The sequence below is a fragment of the Choloepus didactylus genome, chromosome 3, assembly GCF_015220235.1.
Source record: "Choloepus didactylus isolate mChoDid1 chromosome 3, mChoDid1.pri, whole genome shotgun sequence".
In the NCBI taxonomy this organism is placed as follows: Eukaryota; Metazoa; Chordata; class Mammalia; order Pilosa; family Megalonychidae; genus Choloepus; species Choloepus didactylus.
In genome coordinates this window covers 129,676,211-129,699,986 of record NC_051309.1, presented here as the reverse complement: position 1 = coordinate 129,699,986, position 23,776 = coordinate 129,676,211, and the positions used below count along the sequence as shown (strand labels likewise).

At 38.2% G+C, this 23,776-nt stretch overlaps 1 protein-coding gene, 1 long non-coding RNA gene and 1 other non-coding gene across 3 annotated transcripts in view; 1 reads left to right on the top strand and 2 right to left on the bottom strand.

The window, feature by feature from the left end:
- The window catches only part of PRSS12 (serine protease 12), a 127,710-nt gene extending 118,984 nt beyond the window's left edge, over positions 1-8,726 (top strand). The window contains 3 exon segments of the mRNA XM_037830550.1: positions 3,978-4,191; positions 4,193-4,262; positions 6,114-8,726. Of these exon segments, the coding sequence (XP_037686478.1) occupies positions 3,978-4,191; positions 4,193-4,262; positions 6,114-6,421 (592 nt within the window). The 3' untranslated portion in view covers positions 6,422-8,726.
- LOC119529803 lies at positions 8,727-9,750 on the bottom strand. Its single transcript, XR_005215952.1, has 2 exons — positions 9,394-9,750; positions 8,727-8,913 (listed from the first exon to the last, which is right to left on the bottom strand). It is a non-coding gene; the product is annotated as an uncharacterized LOC119529803 (long non-coding RNA).
- On the bottom strand, positions 9,213-9,343 carry LOC119530708. Its single transcript, XR_005216097.1, has one exon. It is a non-coding gene; the product is annotated as a small nucleolar RNA SNORA24 (small nucleolar RNA).
- Positions 9,751-23,776: the final 14,026 nt, after the last annotated feature.

Genomic DNA, 23,776 nt, shown 5'->3' with positions numbered 1-23,776 from the left:
AAGGCATGTTCTTGGATTTTTGTATCATTTAAGGAATTTGAACTTTATTATGTAGACTGCAGGGAGTCCTTGAAGGGTATTCAGAAAAGTGGTTGCATTATCAGATAGAAACATAACTCTGGTTAGTGTGAAGGATGGATTAAAGAAGTTAAAACTTGAAGCAGTGAGTTCATTTAGGGGACTGTTGCAATGTTCAGACATTCAGCACATTGGCACATTAAGGCAAGATTGCCCAAGACTTTATCATTGAGATTACTTTTAAAATAAATGCCTTTGATGTGGTTATATAATGTTTCTTTAATTATTGTTTAAAAGACCCAATTTTTAGAGATATTGTAGAATAGATTTATATAGCCAGTTTAGATGAAAATTCCATTTTAGCTATGTTTGTCACAGCTCTTTTTCACCTAATAGAAAATAATGTTGCACTAAGTCTTTAATTTTTAGTTTGAACAATGTGATTATCTTAAAGGATAGAAACAATTGACATTTGAAGGGAATGTATCATTATTCAAGCATAAAAGCTGCTCCTAAACAACATAAGATACTGCATTAAAGATATAAAGTAAAGTAGGATGCTTAGTTTATGCAAAATTATCTCTCTAGACCAGTGCCAGCAGACATATAATGCAAGCCATAAATATAAGCATCTACATAACTTTAAATTTTCTTGTAGCCACATTAAGATAAAAAAAAAAAAAAAAAAAAAAAACACCAAAAAAACCACACCTATACAGGTGAAATTAATTTTAATATATTTTATTTAATCCAGTAAATCAAAAATTTTATTTCAAAATGTAACCAATATAAAAACTATTGATATTTAGTAGTTTTATTATTTATTGTGATATATTTAATATTCTTTTTTCATGCTAAGTATTCAAAATCTTTTGCATATTTATACTTTTAGCACATCTCAATTCAGACTAACCACATTTCAAGTGCTCAGTAGCCACATGTGGCTAGTGACTAACAATGTGACAATTTTAGACAATTTCTGACATTCCACCCCAATGATATATAAACCATTTTGGCATTTTCAAGAGTGCATTGACAATTATTCTTGTTAGAAAGATGTTAAATCACTTGGAGTTTTACTTTAAATACCTGGATATACTGTTAATAAGGCACATTATTTTTTTTAGTATACTAGTAATACTAGTATGCAGAAAGTAGAAGTGAGAATTATTTACACACCTGATGTAGTAAATTGAATTATGCACTCTAACAAGACTTTAAAGTCTTTTCTTAATCTAGTCTTAATCTTAACTTCATTCCTATGGGTGTGTCTACATTTGTAAATAGGACCCTTTGAAGATGTTTTTAGTTAAGGTGTGACCAAACTGAATAAGGTGGGTCTTAATCTGCATTATTGGAGGCATAAGAGAGAGGAAATTCGGAAGTAGTCAGTGGAAACCAAAAACTGGGAGAAGCCAGAAGGTAGAAGCCAGAGAAAGCCACAGGAGAGAACGAAATGGATCGCCGTATGATGGCGAACTGCCATCACCAGAAAACTACCAACTCTGGGAAAGAGAAAGCATGGCCTTGCTGATGCCTTGATTTGGGACTTCTGACCTGTAAAACAGTCAGCCAAAAATTCTTGTTGTTTAAGCCGACCAGTTGGGTGGTATTTGTCATAGCTGCCTTGGCAAACTAAGATACTTGATAATTCTCCATAGCTATTATTTTTTTACATTTTCTGGATGTGAAATAATCCTAAATTTTTCTTAAATTTTGAAGTGGAACCCACAAGAGGACAGCCTCTATGCACAAAATATAAAAAGGTTTCCAAACTTTAATGATATGTGATGATTTAAGTTTGAAAATGGAGAGTCTCATGAAATCACAGGAAACCACTGATGGTATAGATCAACATAAGTTGACTATACAAGCCAAATCATCTTTTGGCCCTCTCTAGTTTTTTGATCTGACATAGTTAAGAAAATTCCTTTGTATATGGAAGGTAGTGAGAGTCCTACTTAAGGCTATTATGTAGGCATCTCATGATCTCCAGGAATTTTATAGAAGTAAATGAAAGGCTGTATTTTTAGTAGGCAGCCACTAGCAAATTCCAAGCTTTTGAGTATCAAGTTCTCTAAGCTCACATTCATATACACATCCTGTATCTAGTAGAAGACTCTCAAGTTTTGGTCAAAAGTCAAGGAGAGATGATTCACTAAGATGGGCGCTTTTCACCTTTAACAGTCAGATCCATCATTAAGTATGTAGAGAGTTGATGAAACCAGAGTTGGAGTTTTGGCAGGTAAAAGGAAAGAGATTGAGAGTTTTACAAAAGAGTTATTATAGCAATAGACAGTGGAATCCAAAACCACGGAAGAAGGGAAGTCATGAGCAGAGTGAGGGTGAAATGAACCACTAGTGTGGTCAAAGGATTGAAGTCCAATGGGGTTGAAGAACTGTAAGGATAGGCGACAGTACACAAAGTGTGAGATGCTTGAAATCAAGATTTCAAGTGTGTAGTATTTGGTAAAAAAAAAAATGGGTCTAGGTCTCATCTTGGCAGAAGGTGGCTAAGATGAGGTGGAGAATATGATTATTACAAATGAAGAAACCAGGGAACTTAAAGGGAAAAGTATCAGAAATTAAGTCATTAAGAATGTGGTCAGTTATTAATTAGTGGTAGAGGGGAAGACAGTGAGAAAGGTGCTATGATTTTCAATGAAGAGGAACTGATCAGGAGGTGCGCTGGGTCATGTATTCTAGGTCAGTGATTCTCAGGTGGGGATGATTTTGTCCCCTAATGGACATCTGGCAATGTCAGGAGACATTTATGGCTGTCACAATTGAGGGGGTGCCATTGCCATCTAATGTACACAGGTCAGAATTGTTTCTAACCATCCTATAAGACACAGGATAGCCCTTCACATGAAGAATTATCTAGTCCAAAATCTCAGTAGTGCAGAGGTAACCCTGCTCTAGGTGAACATTGGAGTCAAGGTATGGTGGCTGAAAATTAGGCTGGGAACTATCAATCCTGAAAATACTGTTTCAATTTTAATTGACTAGCCTCTTATGGAAAGAAGTATTAATATTAAAAATACACATTCATTCGTTCACTAATTCAACAAGTATCTGCTGTATTCTTATATATGGAATACACCTATTCTAGGTACTTAAGATCCATCAGTGAACAAAACAAAGATCCCTTTTCATTCAAGCAGGAGAGAGACAGAAAACAATAAACATAAGAAGCAGTAAACTAGATTCTTTGTTATAAAGTATTAAGTGCTTTAAAAAAAAGCATGTAAGACTAAGGGTTTTTGGGTGTGCTGGGGAATAGGAAGGGCAAAGAAAGGTGTATTGTAATTTTAAATATGGGTGCGTCAGTTAAGTCTTTCTGAGGTTACAGCTGAGCAAGATTTAAGAGATAAGAGAATATAATGATTACATATTGACCTAAAAATAGTTTTGGTTTGCATTTAGTTCGCAGGAGAAGGTTGTAGTTGAATTCACCTACTAGGAGTAAAGTGGATTGTGCTAAGCACTTTAAGGGGTGCAAAGCTAGGTCAGACATGGTTTCTGACCTCAAGGAGCTTTAGGATGAACTAACAATCTTGCATCTGATAGAAAAATGAAGACAGCAAATACAGTACAGTAATCTTGCCTTTTACTGTTTGTCCACCTTTTGACACCCCCTCCCCTTTTTGGTGTGGGTAACGACAGGCTAATGATTAGTCCTTATTTTCTACTCACCTTCCACATCTGTTCTCCCTCAGAAAAGAATGAGTAAAAAGTAACGTGAATTAAATGGTGATGAGAGTGCAGGAAAGAGGTGATGACAGTTGGTTTTCAAGTTGAAGACCAGGAGCAGTAGGTCAGAGAAATGGAAAGAAAGGTTAAATTTACAAGAGGTAATGACTTGAAGAAAAGTTTGCATTTCTTTATTAACTTTTCTTGCTGACTTCACCAACCTGCAGTATCTGAAACAAGTCCCTCATTAGCTCTCTGCCTCTCAGGTATGGTAATAGCACTAAGAACTATGCTGTTCGAGTTGGGGATTATCATACTTTGGTGCCCGAGGAGTTTGAAGAAGAAATTGGAGTCCAACAGATCGTGATTCACCGGGAGTACCGACCAGACAGCAGTGACTATGACATTGCCCTGGTTAGATTACAAGGACCAGAAGAGCAATGTGCCAGATTCAGCAGCCATGTTTTGCCGGCCTGTTTACCTACCACTCCGGAGAGAGAGACCACAGAAAACAACCCCCAATTGTTACGTAACAGGATGGGGAGACACAGGTAATATAAGTAATAAATACAAAGGAACCAGTGAAAGTCTGGGCATCTTCTTGTGCCTGGAATTATCCACTTACTTGGGTGTGCAACGGACAGTAAAATCTTAAATGGGGGTTTGGAACTTCTGCCATGAAAAATGTATGCAGATAATTTGGATTTATATCCTGAGAACCCTGTTGGTTCCAGTTAGACCTTTAACACAAATTGAAAGAACTCAATTGCCTTTAATGCAAGGGTGGAATACTTGACTTTTTCCTGGTGGTGCTTAAGGGGTAAAGAATCTTCCAATAACTTTTAGTCCCCATTAGATAGGGGACAAGGGAAAAATTTGAAGACCCTATTCCAAAACTTGGGCCTGGCAGTCTATTATTTTTAAAAGCTCTTCCAGATGACTTTGTTGTCACCAGTCCAACAACAGAGGGCTTTGGGAACAACTGTTGGTTGGTTTATTTTCTCACAACTAAATCATATGGGAAATTCCTAAATACAAAAGAAACAAAAGCAGAGCTGCCGAGGTTAAAGTGGGGATCCAAACCACTCAAGTTTTTCCTTCATCCTCCATCCCTCTCCAGCAAGAGCATAGTGTTTAGCATATACTTTCCTCAGGCAAATACAGCTGTCGAGTTGGACCTGTGTTATCAGCTAAGTTCTTGCTCAGGATGGGCCTTGAACAGCAGACCTGAGGTTTCGCCTGGATTAAGTATCATTTCTCATTCAGAATGAATGAGAAATGATAGGTTGTTCTTCATTAAAAAAATTAAGAGAATTTTATTCTTGAAGTGTTGAACAAGTATATTTCCACAGGCGATAATCTCAATATGCTTTAATTTAGTAAATGTCTCAGTTTATTTTATCCCATGTTACACTAAATTTGGACTTTAGACTTACACTCCATAGCAATAACAGAGCATCTGTAGACTCAGAATATTGAAAGGCATTGGTACCAATCCTGAGATAATGAAATCCCAAAAGGAAACATTTTCTATTACAATGATTAAATCAGGTCAAGGTAAATGCATCCTCAGTATACTATGCTGATATCGACACAAATCAGGCATCTGGAAAGACCAACGTATATCTGGAAGAATGATGATTACTTCTTAAGGGAAGGTTCAGTTGCCTTTGGACACATCTGAATTGATACAAATGATCAAGAAGTACATTTAACAGAATGTCACTGTGGACTGGTTATTCCAATTGAGTAAATAGGATCAGAGAATGGTGGAATCTATACCCAAGAAAAGGATATCATAGAAGCCATATCAATTATACATTTTGTCACTGAGCAAGGTACAAATGGATTACCAGCAAAGAGTAAGCTATATACTCTATCAAATAATGCTTGTATATGGGCAAGTATGTGCAGTCCTTCTAAATCTTTAATATATTTCCATTCAGAAGTTACTGCCACTTTTTGTGCTTCTTGTCATTTATAACTAATCCTCAAAATTCTAAGAATAAGAGGAATCTCAAGGGAATTGATGTGTTAATGCAAAATAAGCATGGATGCATTCTGTTTCAATATATAGAATTTAAATATTAACAAAGCCCGCACAGATGTGTTCTAGGTTTAATATTCTCTATAGCCAAGTCCATAAATGTCACTCATTATTCCTCAAAAAAAAAGTGATACTGAAATTAGTGAAGGGTAAAAGTATGTTAAGTGCCAACATTAAAAAAGGCAGTTAATGACATTACATGTCATTTATAACTACCACTCATTTTAAACTAATGCCACAGTAGGGATTTCTTCCAAGAACATTAAATTTGTCTTAAAAGTGCTAAATGTACCTCTTTTCAGTAAGATTGTTAGCTGGAATCTCATTGACTAATTCAGATATTTGGTCTGAGTAGGACGAGCCTATTCAAGAACTCTACAACAAGCAAACATCCCCTTGCTTCCCAAGAGGTTCTGTGAAGAACGTTACAAAGGTCGGTTTACAGGGAGGATGCTCTGTGCTGGAAACCTCCACGAAAGTACACGTGTGGACAGTTGCCAAGGAGACAGTGGAGGACCACTCATGTGTGAAAGGACTGGAGAGAGCTGGGTTGTGTATGGGGTAACCTCCTGGGGTTATGGCTGTGGAGACAAGGATTCTCCTGGTGTCTATACCAAAGTCTCAGCCTTTGTACCTTGGATAAAAAGTGTCATCAAACTGTAATTCTTCATGGATACTGCAAGAGAAAACAGTGCATAAGAATCTGATGGAAACTGTTCAACCTTCACTATAGTGCTTAGCCAGAGATGACAACTAATGGGGTCTGAGACCTGTGTTTGTTTTGTGTTGTTTGTGGTAAAAGTGGTTTAATATTACTGGCAAAGAAGTCATGTTATATACCCCTTTCTGCTTTTGAACTTATGATGTGAACATTTCTGGTTACTCAAGAATACTGATTATCCTTAATTCACATTTTTGCCTACCCCAATTAGTTTTGCTGGCTAGATTCTCTTCTCATTTGAGCCTTATTTCTAAATTTTGTAATACTGATTTTGCTATAAGGCTCTTTGGCATATGAACTCATATTTTTTCAGTGTCCACATTTGACGTGATGAAAAAAAGTACCCTTTACTACACTCAAAGAGTGCCATTATTTTCTATTTATGTAAAAGGGTGACAAGGAATCACACATAACATCTCTACAGCCTTTGTCAAGTGAGGAAGCCAGTGGCCCAAAAGGTAAAGGAATTCCATTATAAACTCAGATTGGAATAACAGGATCAAGCCCATAAGGCCATTTTGCCCATCACATCACATTCCTGAATGGTCTGTTAGAAGTCAAGCATCCATGATTGTATGGAGCACGAGGGAAACCATAAGAGAAAAGTACATGTAGCTATTTTATTACAAGCTAGCAAAATTTTAAGGGATGCATTTCTTATAGCCTAATAATACTTTCAAGTAGCTGTTAGAAGTACAAACTAATTTCTTATCCACCAAATTTATAATTCAACATTACGAATAATTAAAATGGCAATCTCAGCTTTTGTATTTTGCCTTAAGATAGTATTCAATACCACATGCTTAAAAGTCATTTATCCCTCCAGTAACATCTTATTTCTGTAGTTTCTTAAAAATCCAATTTGCAACAAGTTAATTATAATTAATTGGCCAGCACAAGGGAAACTATTATAAATTTTTTTCCAAAGAAAGCTTTTTTGATGGCAACAGTTTAAAATCACCCTTGTTAAAATCACATTAGCATCACTGGTTTTAGAAGTCTTAAACTAGCTATCAAAACCACATAAATTCACAGGGAGGATATGAATTATATTTACAGCTGATTCCAAGATGACTTACCAACCACCTCAAATTTGTAATTTAGCAAACAGAATGTTAACTTCCTTAGTGTTATACCCCAGGTTTTCTGAACCATGACACGAGTGCCATCTAATGTAATCTACTGGTAATTGACCAATACCTGTGTCTCAGCAGTATTGATACAATTCAACCTAATACCATTAAAAATGTTTTCCCCTCTTCAAACTGGGAAAAAATTATGAAAATAACTCGTTTCAATTTAATGCATTTATCAGCTATCACACTTGGAAGTGCTGCATACGTGACTTATACAACTCACTGACAACTTACAAAATACAGCCATGACATCCAATATAAACTCCGTTTAAAAATCGGTAAATAAGCTTAGAACCCAAGGTTAATACTGTTAGGGAAAAGCTCCAAGACAAAGCTCTTAACCACACCATGATCTTGCTTGAGGCTCATTGCTGACAATGTTTTCTAAAGAGGAAGGTTACCGATCATTACACATCCTTACCAGACACTCCTAGCAGTAATGCCCTTTCAGGGTACTTGACTAACCTTTCCTGAATGATGGCTAATGTCTTGGGACCTTCCCCAAATCTCAGACAGCAAAGTCACCACCCAGGGGGTTTTATCCTGTTCAAAATCCAAGTTTTCCCTTTTATGTCATACTTTTCCTTCTTTCAATGTGAACTGGTGCTAATCTATAAGTGCTGGATAGTTGACTGCATTGCAATACCATGTATCAGGTAGAACAGCTGAGGCTTTCTAAGAGCCCATAAATTTTGACAAAGGGAAAACGGTGATACAGGCGAGAAAGTGCATTTTTTATTGAGACAGCCTCCAGTACTGTGCTGGTGCAATTTAAACCAGGGGCCGGCACACTATAAGGATAGTAAAACATTTCTGAAAGCAGCCCTTAACAACATGTAAACAAATGGGCATGGTTCCAATAAAACCTTTGAAAACAGGTGGACTGCAGTTGGCTGAACCTTAACTGGAACAGTGATGAAATATGGCTTTATTATAGCCAATTTTGTTGTAACTTTTAAGTAACTTTAATGCAAATTTGTGTAAATAAAACTTTTCCACCATGCATAGTTGCCTTATTTTTCCTGTAGTATATAAGTAGTCTGTTCATATTTTAATTTCCCACCTTATCCTATTAATCCAAAGTGGTTACCCAGATTAATAAAGCATTTTATCAAATTATAACAAAGTATTTTATTCTTTGCTTAAATAGTATGCTCTATTTAACAACAATCAATATTTAGAAACACAGCTCTGATAATTCCCAGATTATCCTGAACACAAGACAAATTCAAACATGAGGATCCACTGCCAAGATGTTGAGTACGATTTCACCGCTATCATTTTGGATTTCTTGGTATCTGTGAGAGAAGAAAACCAGCATTATAAAACCCAAATCTTTGACTATATGGCACACTGCTGAAATTTTAAGTTGATCCAGTTATTTTGTATCTGGGCAACTATTCACTCTTTGAAATTACAAAACGCCAGGTAGCTTTCCAATTCCTTAGTGCTAGAGGGTTTAAGATGAATTCGAAAATGCCTTGCTACATTTTCCATCATCTGTCACAAACATTAGTCCAGCTTCCTAGAAACATCTGAAAATCAGTTAGAAAAACTTGCCCAATAATTCGAAACACTTCAGATTTTTAACAGTGAAGAATGTTACTTGTGCAAGTCAGAATCTGATACCAATTAAATGGTGACAGCTTTGCCAATAAACAAGAATATGCTCTTCCATGGCTAGGAAGGGAGACTGCCACAGTTGACAGGTCCCAAAGACACATGGAGACTCAAAATCTTAGAACTGACCCGTAAGCACAACTTCAGATGTTACTCACCCTCCGGATCTAACTGGCCAATTCTCAGGGTGCTGTGACCAAGTCAAGATGGCTATACGTCGCCGGCAGCACCAACTAACCAAAGACTTTCACCCGAGTCCACGGGGCACTCTTCCCACGAGAGCCCCTGCCCTAGAATTCAGTGCCCAGGGTCGCACGTGGCTACCGCGCGACCTAAGGAAAAACTAACTGCGTCCATATTTGTGGCCCTAAAGGCCTTCCAAACTGCCCCTCGTCTACCATGATAACAAAAATTTTTAACCTCTTGCATTTTAATAACGCCGAAAAGTCTCAACTCAATTTTCACTATTGCACGCGAAACACGACTGCGTACACAGACCTAACCCGGACGCTTTCCGGAAGTAAAAGGGCGGGTTGTTCGGCGCAAGCTTTCTTATAGCGCTGATGACGTTTTTCCGGGGAAAGCACCGCGAGGGGCTGGCCCTCCACGATTTTTCGCTCCGCCACGGTCCAACCCCTTCGGTTGACCACGCCTCCCAGATGGCTCCACGGTCCTCTTAGCTTTATCCCCCTTCCCTACCCACTACGTAAATCCGGATTTGTCGCCTGGGCCCCGATCAAGACGCATGCGCACACAGGGAACTAACCCGCTCTCGCTAGACGACGAGATGTGGTGTTCGCTGGCGCCAGCTGACTGAACAGGTTCTTGGTGTACCGTAGGATGGTTATTTTGGAAGTCATGGTTATTACCAAATAACCAGGTTCGACAGTTCCACACTTCTCAGTCTTAGTGAATGATTCATATGTAACTCACTGATTTTTTGTGTCTCTGAGATCAGCTAGTGAACTCTCTCTGGAATTGCTCTTCCTTCATTGTCTGTGCCCAAGTTCAACTCCGGGTTCTTTTTGTTTTCCTTTCTCCCTTTCTTCCTCCCTCGTTTTTGGTGTAATGTGTTAGCAGTTTGCTAAATCTGTTTGCCAGTCAATTTTGACAGCTAGGCAAACTATTTCTTTAACTAAGATCAGAAAAAGGAAAGGATGTTCGACCCGTTGTGCGTACGGCTATTTCACCCAGTTAGGCTCTTCCAGTCTGGCGGCTCCTGGTCTCCCGTGACTCCTGAAGGCGGAGCTCCTAGGTCTTAGCCCCCTTGCTGTACATTTATTTGAGGGCGCAATTAAAGAAATTGTTGGGCTTTCGCCATTGTAAAGTAGAATTATAAATGTTTAGGAATAATTTTAGACTCATGCTTATTAAATGCATCTAACTTTATTTTCTATTTTCTTTTTTATTTTTTTTTCCGGTATGAAACAACAAGAATTCAGGTGAAACTTTTACTCAGTGGTGGGCCATTTGTGACAGCAGATTGTCGTAAATGGTGTCAGGAAGGGTGAATAAATTGCTACAGTGGAGATCCACTGAATCTTGAGGAAATCATTACATACTTCTTTGGGGGAAGGAATGTAAATAGAGGAAAAATTGTTGATATGGTTAAAGTTGGAATGGACAAGCTTATAGAGATAAATTTTAATTTGAAAGAACTATATCTGTTTCTAAAGTTCACTACCTTACTTCATGCTGTCTTATGTTCTCTCAGTCTTACCTGATTGACTCACTTTACCTCACTTCATTGCACTATTGAACCAAAAGAACTATTCGATAACTATAAACACTGAATCATAGTAGAGAGTTTTGCCATATTACATTCAGTTTAGAGATAAGAGCTCCAAGTAATCATCCACTTATGCTAAACTATGAGGTCTTACTGAGCAAGATTTTAATGAAGTTCCCTTTGGGTTAAAGGGCTAGACCAACAATGAATGTGTGTGCATGTGTGTGTGTGTACTGGCTTCTGTGCTAGAACTTTGTGCTTTGGCCAGACTGGAATACACTCTGTTTCATAAAAATCTGCCTCTTTCCACCTCCATGTTTTTGTTTATGTTCTTTTCTACATCTTGAAGGTCCTACCAACTATTTTCATCTGTCAAATTTCTACTCAGCTTTCAAGGCTTTGTTCAAATACTGTTCTATGAAACTTTTTATTCCTCCAACTGGATTTGATTTTTTTCCCCTCCTTTCACATGCTGTACTACTTAACTTATATTTTTCTGCTGGTATTCTATTTTTGATCATAAGTGTTTGTATACTTATCATCTTTATTATATTGTAACCTCCTTGTGGCCAGGGACTGTGTCTTAACTCATTGTCTTATCTGAAGTGCTTACTAGAATGTTTTGCATTAAATGAGCGCTCAGTTTCATTATCAAATCCCTCGAAGTATTCAATATATATTTCTGGAATTGAAAATGTTTTATATTTAATTTAAAAAGCCAACTTGAGTATGGGCTGTGCCTAGTGACTTACTTTCAAAGGGTAGAGTAAGGAAAGGGGAAAGAAGCATTACTTTACAGTGGAGAAGACTGGCAAACACAACATAGGTCAGGAGCTCAAGATTACTGTCATCAGTGATATTTTGATAGCATGTAACTGATATGATGTGATGAGACAGACACTTCCTCTTTTTATTCTCCCCCAAGACCTATAACCCAAGTTATCTTAATTTTCCAGGACTGCTATAACAACTAATGCAGACTGATTGGCTTAAAAATCAGTGGTTTCTTGTTGCAGTTTTGGAGGCTGGAAGTCCAAAATCAGGGTGTTGGCAGAACTATGCTTTTTCTGAAGTCTGTAGGGTTCTGGTGGTGGGCTTGCTGGCAATCCATAACTACATCTCTATCTCTGTCAAGTGACTATTTGTCTCCTATTAACTCCTAAGTCCAGATTTCCTCTAGTACTATAGACATGTTGGATTAAGGCCCATCCTGATTAAGTTTGGCCTCACCTTAACTAATAACATCTTCAAAGATCCTGTTTACAAATAGGTTGACATCTACAGGATCAGGGATTAGGACTTGCACATGTTTTTGTGAGGGATGTGATTCAATTTACACCACCAGTCTAACCATGAGAAACATCTCACAAAAGCAAATTAACAGGCATTCTGCAAAATACCTGACCAGTACTCAAAACTGTCAAAGTCATGAAAAACAGGAAAAGTCTGAGAAACACACATCAGAAAAGATGAGACATGATGACTAAATATAATGTGACATTCAAGGTGGGATCCTGGAGCAGAAAAAAGACATTAGTGGAAAACTAGTGAAATTTGAATGAAGTATGGAATTTATGGTAATCTACCAATATTGGTTTCTTAATTGTGACAAATGGTATTGTAAGATGTTAATGGTAAGGGAAACTGGGTGAGTTCCACCTTTACAAATTTTATAAATCTAAAAGTATTCTAAAATAAAGTTTATTTTTAAAAAAAGTCTCATTACATTACAGTCTATTATATTTTCATGTTTCTTTTGTTGTTTTTAGACTTGTAGGTTTATGGAAAAGTCATGCAGAAAATACAGAGTTTCCATATACTCCCCTGTTATTAACACTTTGCTTTAGTGGGTACACTTTTTTTTACAATTGATGAAAGATTATTATGGTCACTGTATGATTAACTATATCTGTGGTTACTTTAGGGTTCCCTATTTGTGTCATACAGTCCCATGGTTTCTGTTTTGTTTTGTTTTTATATTTTTATTCTAGTAACATAGACAACCTAAAATTTCCTCTTTTAATCACACACAAATATATAATTCAGTGCTGTGAAGGGGTCTTCACCATTTGTAATGTTTATGCATTGTGGAAGTGGGAGGGAAGATGATCGCATACTTGTTCTAAAAGGTTGCCGTTCTGAAGTGACACTCATCACATTGACTCATTTCACGAATCAAAGCAAGTTGCATGGCCATACTTAACTTCAAAAGCATGGGAAAAAGTCCTACTGTGTACTTAGAAGGTGGAGAATCAGAAGTATCAGTGAACAGCACTAATGATTTCTACAGTTGCCAAACCATAACCTCTTTTACATTTATTTTTGTATTTACCTTTTCCTTTCCTTTTCTCCCTTGTCACACTACTAATCTAAGACATTTCTGAGTTGTTGTGGAGCAAATTGCTATAGAGTGTGTCATGGGAACATAGGCCCAGGCACATTCTCAACAAATGACCACTTTTTAACTTACACAGCACAAAGAGTCTAAAAGAGCAGGGGAAGAGGTCCTACCATAGCCAGTCCCCTGGGGAGACCAACTCTTTGGGTCATGGTTGGTGGATGACACTTTCACATGCTCTGCTTCATGTTGGATAGGAGGAACCTCTATGCTGCCAGAGTGTGGGTTATTTATACATCCCAGGGGGAGGGGGCTCTTTGATGGAGCAAAAAGCACATATTAAAGCAATCTTTGTGCATAGTTCCCATCCTGGCAAGCAGCTGGGGATGCTTATGCCCAGTTTCAGGTTCAAGTTCAGTAAGGCCATAATGTCTTCCTGGAGCTACAGAATGGAAACATATCAAAGCATCTGCACACAGTCAAGCAAGAGGGGAAAAGGAGGGGGGTAGGCAAGGGCTGGAAGATGGCCAGTGAGTGTGTCCATGACTTCCCCAGCATTTGTCCCTACCAATCCTTACTAGTGCCCCTGTGCTGGTTTGAAACTGTTACAGACCCCAGAAGAACCATGATCTTTTAATCCAATCTTGTTGGGTGGAAACTTGATTGTTTCCATGAAGACATGACTCACCCAACTGTGGGTGAGATGTCTGGTTAAATTATTTCCGTGGAGGTGTGTGCCCTGCCCATTCAGGGTGGGTCTTGATTGGTTCACTGGAGTACTTGAGAAAGCTCAAGAGCTGACACAGATGCTGATGCTTGGAGACCTTTGGAGATGCAGACAGAAAGATTTTTGCAGATGCTAAGCTAGGAGATGAAGCTCAGAGTTTGCCCCAGAGAAGCTAAGAGAGGACTTGCAGATGCTTAGAGAGAGACACCCCAGGAGTACCAAGCAAAGAGCTGAGAGAAACTAAGACAGACAGAAGCCCAGAGACATTTTGGAGAAAGCCATTTTGAAATGCAATCCGGGAGTAAAGGACTAGCAGACGTCAGCCGTGTGCCTTCCTAGCTGACAAAAAGATGTTCCGGATGCCATTGGCCTTCCTTCAGTGAAGGTTTCCTCTTGTTGATGCCTTAGTTTGGACACTTTTATGGCTTTAGAACTGTAAATTTGTAACCTAATAAATCCTCTTTATAAAAGCCAATCCATTTCTGATGTTTTGTATTCTGGCAGTGCTAGCAAACTAGAACACCCACCTTCTGATAAACTAAGTATATACTTGCAAGATTAAAATTTCCTAAAATACTGTTTTCTCCGTTTTAGTTCCTTGTTACAAAGATTGTAATGGCTTCTCCACTGTCAGTTTAAGCCAAACTCCTCATCCTTGGCCAACAGTATGTTATACTTAGCATTCTAATTCCTATTTTTGTCCATGCTATTTCTCAGCCTAGATTATATTTCCCATTTTTTCTACCCATCCTTTAAGAGCCTTCTCAAGTCTTATTTGTTTGTTTGTTTTACAGGAAGATTTCCTCTAGCACATCAGTGGACATTAGTCTCTTCCTTTTCTTGCCATCCTTAGTACTTATTCCTCATGTTTTGTATATATTTCAAATCGTTCATCAGCAAATATTTAATGAGTTCCTACTATGTGTCAGGTCCTGTTCTGGGTGCTGGGCTAAAGCAGTAAAAAAATAAGCAGACAAAACTTTCTACAGTCATGGAGCTTATATTTTAGTGGCTGAAAAGAGACATAAATAAGAGTATTGGCATTCTTTCAGAGAAGTGGAATCAGTAGGGATTTGACCTTATACAGTCATGAGTGGAGGAAGCAAGGAAAACTGGAATTTGTAAGGGTGAGCTGGAATCCATGAAAATGGACTGGAATGTGCATTGGTCTCTCCCTGATTCCAAGGCTCCAACTTTAATAATGGAGTGATTTATAGGAGAAGCTGATGCCCTTTGTCACAGACTGAAACACATACATGACCCAGGAGTTGCTGATGCTGAAGGAGATCTGGCAGGAGCTGGAGAAGCTATGGGCTTGACTGCTGCTCCACATGTACAAGATGAGCTAGCAGATAAGTGACAACTTGCCTGATATAACATTGCCTCATGTCCTGCACTGACTTTCCAAGAATAAAAAGTATATGACAGCTGCTTCACTTCCACCTACCAAATCTCATGCAAAGCGTCTCTTGTGGCCCATGCTAACCTGGCACTATGTAGGGGAGGAAAGGAAAACATTTCCCTTAGCCAAGTTGATACAGTAGAAATAACCATACTCAGTAACTTATGTAGTATGTTAAAGGTAATAAGTGCAATGGAGAAAAATAAAGCAAGGAAGGGGAATGAGAACTGTGTGGGGATGGGAATTATTTTAAAAAGGATGTTCAGGGTTGGTCTCACTGAGGAGATGACATTAGGGTAAAGACTTAAAGGAGGTGTCTTAGTTTGCCAGAGATGCTATAACAAATAATACAGACTAGTTGGCTTAAACAACAGGCATTTATTGCCTTTAAGTTTTGGAGGCTAGAAGTCCAAAATCAAACAGGACCATGCTTTCTCTAAAGTCTATAGCTTTCTGGTGATGGCTTGCCTGCCATCCTTAACTCGATCTCTACCTCCATCACATGGTCATCTATCTCCTCTGTCTCCTGCTGTATCCATATTTCCTTAGAAAGTCTCTTGTCATATTGGATTAAGACTTACCTGACTCAATTTGATCTCACCTTAACTAATAACATCTTCAAAAATTCTATTTACAAAAAAATTCACAACCACAGGACCAGGGTTAGTGTCCTTGTGGGGCTACGATTCAATCCATAACATGAGGTGAGGGAGTAAAACATGCAAATATCTGGAAGAATGTTATAAACAACTAAAGCTTCCAGAGTGTGATCAGCACACCTGGCATGGTAGGCAGCTGTTAAGGGGTAGATTGTGTACTTCAAAATTTATATTGTCACCCTAACCCCTAGTACCTCAGAATGTGACCACATTTGGAAATAGGGTCTTTCAACCCTATTTGGGTCCATATTTGGAAATTAACATGAGGTCGTAAAGGAGTAGGAGCCAGTCTACTCCAATATGACTGATGCCCTTATAAGAATGGGAGAGGAGTCACAGACAGACAAAAAGAAAGAAAATGGTCATGTGAAGATGGAGGCAGAGATTGGAATTATCTATCACAAGCCAAGGAATGCCAAGGATTCTGACAGCCACTGTTAGAAGCCAGGAATAAGGCATGGAATTGATTCTTCCTAGAGACTTCAGTGGGAGCATGGCCCTGCTGATACCTTGATTTCAGACTCCCAGCCTCCGGAACTGTGAGAGAATAAATTTCTGTGGTTTTAAACCACCAGGTTTGTGGTACTTTGTTATGGCACCCCTAGGAAGCTAAGACAATTGTCTTCTAATATAGCTTCTGATGATCCCACCTCCTATTTCTCCTGCCTTTATGTAATCCCCTCCCCATGAGTGTCAAAGTGATGGGATGCCACTTCCAAGATTAGACTATAAAGGATTATGACTTGTGTCTTGTTAGCACTCCCTCTCTTGCCTTCTTTAGATTGCTTTCTCAGATGAACCAAATTGCCATGTTGGCGACACCCAGGTAGCAAGGAACTGAGGATGGTATCTGGCTAACAGCCAGGAAGGAACTGAAGCCTTCATACCAATAGCCCATGAGGAACTGAATCCTACCAATAACAATGTGAGTGAACTTGGAAGCAGATCCTTAACCAGTCAAGCCTTGAGATGACTTTAATTGTGGCTATTGATTGCAGTCTGTGAAAGACCCTGAAGCAGAGAATCCAGCTAAGCCATACCTGGATTCCTGACCTATAGAAAGTGTGTGAGATAATAAATGTTGTTTTAAGCCACTAAATTTTGGAGTAGTTTATAATGTACAGTAAATTACTCATATACTTAAAATGTTCAAGGGACAAAAATGAGACCAATTTGGCTGAAGTGGAATAAGCAAGTAGGAATGAAGTTAGAAAGTTATTAGTAGGCTACCTAAGGCCTTTTCAGTTATTGTAACATTTTTAGTTTTTCCACTGAACTGGGGAGCCATTGGAGGGTTTTGAGTAGAGGCATGACATGATCTGACTTAGGATTTAAAGGTTTTCACTCAAAATTCTGTTGTTAAGAGACTCCTGGGTGGTTGTGGAGATAGAGTGGGATAGGGAAACCAGTTAGGGTAATGCAGTCATGCAGGTGAGAGAATGGTAGCAGGGAGGAGATAAGAAATGATTCAAGTCTGGATATATTTTATGGTAGAGCTGACAGTATTTGCTGACAGATTGGATATAGGATAGGAGTAAAAGGGAAATAGGATGTGAGAAAAAAAGACAAGGTTTTTTTGTTATCTGCTGAGGTGGGGGAGATCGCAAGAGGAGCAGGGTTGTAGAAGGCACTATCAGAAGCCCAATTTTGAACATGTTAAGTTTGTCATGGCTTTTAGACATCCAAGTCAAGACGTTGAGTAGGGAGTTCTATATGAGTCTGGAGCTCTAGGGAAAGGACTGTGCTAGAGATATAAACATGGGAATTGTCAAACTAGAGATGCTACTTAAAACCAGGAGATTAGTTATTGTGCTGGTTTGGATGAATTATGTCCCCCAGAAAACCATGTTCTTTGATGCAATCTTGTGTGGACAGACGTATTAGTGTTGATTAGGTTGGAATCCTTTGAGTATGTCCATGGAGATGTGTCTCAATCAACTGTGGGCAAGACCTTCGGATAATTTCCATGGAGGTGTTACCCCACCCATTCAGGGTGGGTCTTAATTGAACCACTGGCGTCCTATAAAAGTGTTCACAGACAGAAGAAGGTGCTGCAGCCAAGAAAGACACTTTGAAGAATGCACAGGAGCCGAGAGTGGAGCTGGAACACAACCTGGGATCAGCAGACGCCAGTCAAATGCCTTCCCAGCTAACAGAGGTTTTCCAGATGCCATTGGCCTTGTTTCAGTAAAGGTATACTTGTGTTGATGCCTTCATTTGGACATTTGAATGGCCTTTAGACTGTAACTTTGTAACCAAATAAACTCCCTTTATGAAAGCCAATACCTTTCTGATAATTTTGCATGATGGTAGCATCAACAAACTGGAACAGTTGCTAAAAGTAGGGAGGGAGTTTAGATAGAAAATTGGATCAAGGACAGACCCTTGGGCCATGTCACCATTTCTCCATGTGGAAGTAGAGCAGAAACAAGCAAAGATTTAGAAGTCAGATAGGAGAAAAGCCAGTGGAATCTGGTATTCTAAAAGTCAAGAAGAAAGCTTTTCAGAAATAGGATGTGGTCAACTGTTCATGGTATAAGTAAGATGGGAATTGAGAATTGGCCATTGGATTTAGCAACATATTGATTATTTGTGACCTTGTTAAGAACAATTTCTGAGATAGTGGGAGGAGAAGAATTGGAGGTGGTGAGTTTTGATGACTCTTTCAAAGAGTTATAAAGGGGAAGAGAAATGAGGCAGTATATGGAGAGAGATATGGGATCTCCCATTTAAGCATCGGAGAACTTAAGCATTTTTGTATTCTGATGGGAAAGGTCCAGTGTAAATGGAAAAATTGATAATGTGGGAAGGATTTGGTGAATTGCTTGGAAGATGAGATGGGATCTACTGTATAAAGATGGGGTAAGCCTAAGATAGGAGTTCAGGCAGTTCATCTATAGGAACAGGAGCATGTGACTATGGATACTGGCAGGTGAGTGAGTGAATGTGGTGGTGCAGACTTGTGAATGTTACCTTTTTTTTTTTTTTCCCCCAGGGTAATAGGAAGCAAGGTCTTCAACTTAGAGTGAGGATAGTGGAGGAGATGTTGGTATTTGAAGAAAGAGGAAAAGCCAGAATTAGAAGATAGAGGGAATAGACTATGGAAATGTAGTAGGGGTCCTGGGCCACTTTAGGGGCCCACTTGAGTCCTTGTAATGAATTTAAATCAAAGGTTTAGCATAATCATGTATTTTTCTCCACACCAAATTCAGTTGCATAGATGAAGGGGTAGAGTTGACAAAGAATTGGAATTAACTAATGGTGGAGTTTGCCAAGAACGCAAGTAAAATTAGAGAAGGGAAAGGGAATATCTGCCAGTGAGTGATTATATTGATTTGCCATGGAATTTAAATTAGGTAAGGAGGTATCATGAGAATACATGAGAAGAGTGAGAGACACTGAAAATGTGGCAAGTAGGATCAGTGAATTTTGAGGTGATGGTGTGTCAAAGGAATTTTCGAACTGGGGTGTTATAGTAAATATATGACATCATGAAACATATATATAGTGTTCTGGTTTGCTAATGCTGCCTTATGCAAAATACCAGAAATGGATTGGCTTTTATAGAGGGGGTTTATTTGGTTACAGAGTTCCATCTTAAGGCCATAAAGCATCCAAGATAAGTCATCAATAATCGGGCACCTTCACTGGAGGATGGCCAGTGGTGTCTGGAAAACCTCTGTTAGCTGGGCAGACACGTGGCTGGCGTCTGCTTCAGAGTTCTGTGTTCAAAATGGCTTTCTCCTATGACGTTCCTCTCTAGGCTGCAGCTCCTCTTCAAAATGTCACTCCCGATTGCTCTCAGCTGCTCTAGGCCTGTGTGGCTCTTTTTAAAGTACTCCAGTGATCCAATTAACACCCACCCTGGAATAGGTGGGGCCATACCTCCATGGAAATTATCCAATCAGAGTTATCACCTACAGTTGGGTGGGTCACAGCTCCATGGAAACAACCTAATCCAATATTCCAACCTAATCAACACTAATACATCTCCACCTACAAGAATGTATTGAAGTTCATGGAATTTTGGGGGACACAATACATCAAACCAGAACATATAGTGAGAAGTTTAACAAGCAAAATGCTGAGCCTTTCACAGTTTACCCTGAAAAATTGTGGAGTTGACTGGGTGTTGTGTGATCGCAAATTGACTTCCATCACTTCGGGAGTGAGTGCCTGACTTGATCATAGGAACTAGCATGGTGGTGAGATGTTAATACTCATATTTCATTAGATATTTAGCATCTCAAAAGCTTGACTCTTTGTTTTTTCCCTTTTCAGATGGCTTGTGCTCCATTATCTACTAATGGGACATTTTTTTTTTTTTGCCTTACATGCCTTCATACAAAAGGAGGTTAAATTATTTTAGCATTTAATATAGCATATTAAAATGGAAGATCTTACTGCTTTCAAATTTTTATACATTAATATCTGTAAAATATCTTATATTTTCATGTCAGAGATATTAACATAATTTGAAAATTTATTGATCAATTGCTAAAATTCTCTTTGCTTTGCTTTTCCTTTATTTTTTTTCTGTAGTTATGTATTATAAATATCTGTATATAATGAGAAGATAAGCTTATGTTTTTGTAAAACTTGATGGAATGAAACAGAATTCCATGAAACAGCCAAATTTTATGAAACCACTAGATGGCTCTCTTATCCTATTATTTAGGTCTATATTTAAAACATTTTGAAATAAAAGTACATTCATTTATTACTGTGCAGGAGAATCTCCATGTATGTGTGGACAATAATACGTTTATGTCAGTATTTGTAAGAACTCTACCAACCTATGACACCTGTACTCCAGTTTTATATAGTAACCATCTACAGTGAATATTGAGAACCTTAGCTTCTACTAGAAAGGGATGACTTTCTCAGGTGCCGATTTTAATAAAATAATTGAAATACCACAAACCTTTGTTATACATGAACTTGATATATAGGTTTTAAAATACTAAATTAATCACTTCATATTACGTTAAGTATTTAAGTTAATACATTTTTTATCTTCATTTTATTGAGATATATTCACATACCACGCAGTCATACAAAACAAATTGTACTTTTGATTGTTTACAGTACCATTACATAGTTGTACATTCATCACCTAAATCAATCCCTGACACCTTCATTAGCACACACACAAAAATAACAAGAATAATAATTAGAGTGAAAAAGAGCAATTGAAGTAAAAAAGAACACTGGGTACCTTTGTCTGTCTGTTTCCTTCCCCTGTTTTTCTACTCATTAAGTTAATACATTTTTAATATGGACTATATCAAAATAGACAATGATTCTGTTGAAGAAATGCAATATTGCTGCCCAGTTTACTTGAGGACAGGGATGTCATTGTATTCACCTTACCCATAGCAGCGCTTGATTCGTGGCGCAGGCTCAATACATGTTTGTTGAATGAGGTTGCTGGGATGGTAAAAGTGAAAAAAATTCAGGGAAACTATACATAATATTCAAAAGGAAAAATGAATCGAGAGTAGTATATTAAAACAAAAATGCCAATTACTTTTTTTGGCCTTAAGTACATCTTACCTCTATCTTTTCCAAAAGTTTTAAATTGAGATTCTTTTTTCCTCCCTGTGGGAAGATATATGTCAAATTTTATAATGGAAATCATTTTACAGAAAAAAATTATATGTCAAAGTTTGGAATGGATGCCTATTAGCTAATATTCACAGCTGACATAGATCACCACAGTCTAGGGGCTTAGAATTAGCGGTTTAGATTTTTTAGGAAACAGTAAGGACTATATTGATTCTTTTTGGAATGGATCCCTCAAAGACCTGACAGGGCCTATAGAATGCTTTCTGAAAAATTTTAGGTTGTGCTGAATCTAGAAAAATCTTAACATTCTTAAAATAAAAAAGACTTTGGATGGTATATGCAAATATTGCAATTTAATATATAAGGCATTTAAGTATCCTTAATTCTATTCAAATAAAAATATAGAGATTATCCAAGTATAATTCAAGCCAGAGAAATGACTTTTGTATTTCTTTAGTCTAAAACCCTTTTATCTATATGATAATTTATGTAAATGGACAGTATGTCTTAGAAACCAGAAGGGTCCTGAGGGAAATTCCTGGATTTAAGGACTTAAATTTGACAAATACAGTAAGAATTTTTGAATCCTGAGGTCTTAGAAGAGAAACACATGGGGGGATATACTGATGGAAGAAAACAAATATCCTGCAAATATCCTGCCTTCAAGAAGTTTATTCAAATAGAAGACAGCAGACACAACAAAGTCAGTAAAATTTTAGTTAGTTATAAGATTATAGTTGTTATAGTGAAAAACAAACAAACAAACAATTAGACCAAGGTAAGGGTAGTCAAGTGTGGGGGGTGGGGTGGATAAGGGTGACAGGGTGACATTTTATATAAGGTTGTCATTGTAGACCTCAATGAGAAGATGACATTTGAGCAATGGCCTGAATAAAGTGTGGGACTTAGCCGTGTGGGTATCTGGGGGAACAACAGCACAAAGTTCCCAAGATAATCAGTAAAGAAGCCAGTGCAATCTGAGCAGAATGAGAGAGTGGGAGGAGTGATGAGGTCACAAAGGCAATGGAGGACTTGCAGGCTACTCTAAGGACTATAACTTGTGCTTTGAATGAAAAGAAGATCTATTCAGGATTTTGAACTAAAAAGTGGTCTGAGTTAATTTGTAAAAGGCTTACTCTGGGTGTTGAGTTGAGAATAGTTTGTGAAAGACAAGGAAGGAGACAGGGAGGCTATCCAGGATTAAGATCATGGCAACTCAAAGCAGGTTAAGAAGTGTTTGGTTTTGGTTAGATTTGAAGATAAAGTCAACAGTGTTTCTTGACAGATTGAATGTGGGGTGTGGAAGAGAAGAGTAAAGGTGGTTCCAAAATTTAGGAACTGGAAAGCTTTAGTGATCACTAACATGGGGAAGGTGGTAGTTATATATTAGTTTTCTATGCTGTGTAATAAATGACCACAAATTTAGTGGTGTATAACAATGTACATTTACCATCTCACAGTTTCTGTGGTCCAAGAGTCTAGGCATGGCTTAATGGGGTCCTCTGCTCTCTCTCTCAAGGCTGTAATTAAGGTTTCAGCTGGGCTCTTTTCCTTTCTTGAGCTAGGGGTCCTCTTCCAAACTCATGTGGTTGTTGGCGGAATTCCATTCCTTGTGGATATAAGACTGAGGTCCCTATTTTCTTGCTTAGTGTTTGGCAACGGTCGCTCTCAGCTCTTATAGGCCACCTGCAGTTCCTTGCAGGCCCTCTCACAACATCACGGCTTACTTCTTCAAGGCCATCAGGAGAATCGCTCTCTCAAGTCTATGACAAAATCCTATATAATATAATCAAGGAAGTGACATCTCATCACATTTGCCATGTAAGTAAGCTCATTAAGATAATAACTATCCTACCATGTTAACAGGATCTGTCCATTTTCAAGGGGATGGGATTATAAGGGTGCTACTCACTGAAGAATGTTTTGCTGCCAAAACAAATGCCATACTGTGGGTTGGCTTAAGCAACAGGAATTTATTGGCTCACAGTTTTGAGGCTAGAAGAAGTCCAAAATCAAGGTGTCATCAAGGTGATGCTTTCTCCCAGAAGACCATTTGATTCTGGGGCTGGCTGCTGGCAATCTTTGGTCCTTGGCTTTTCTGTCACATGGCGATACACA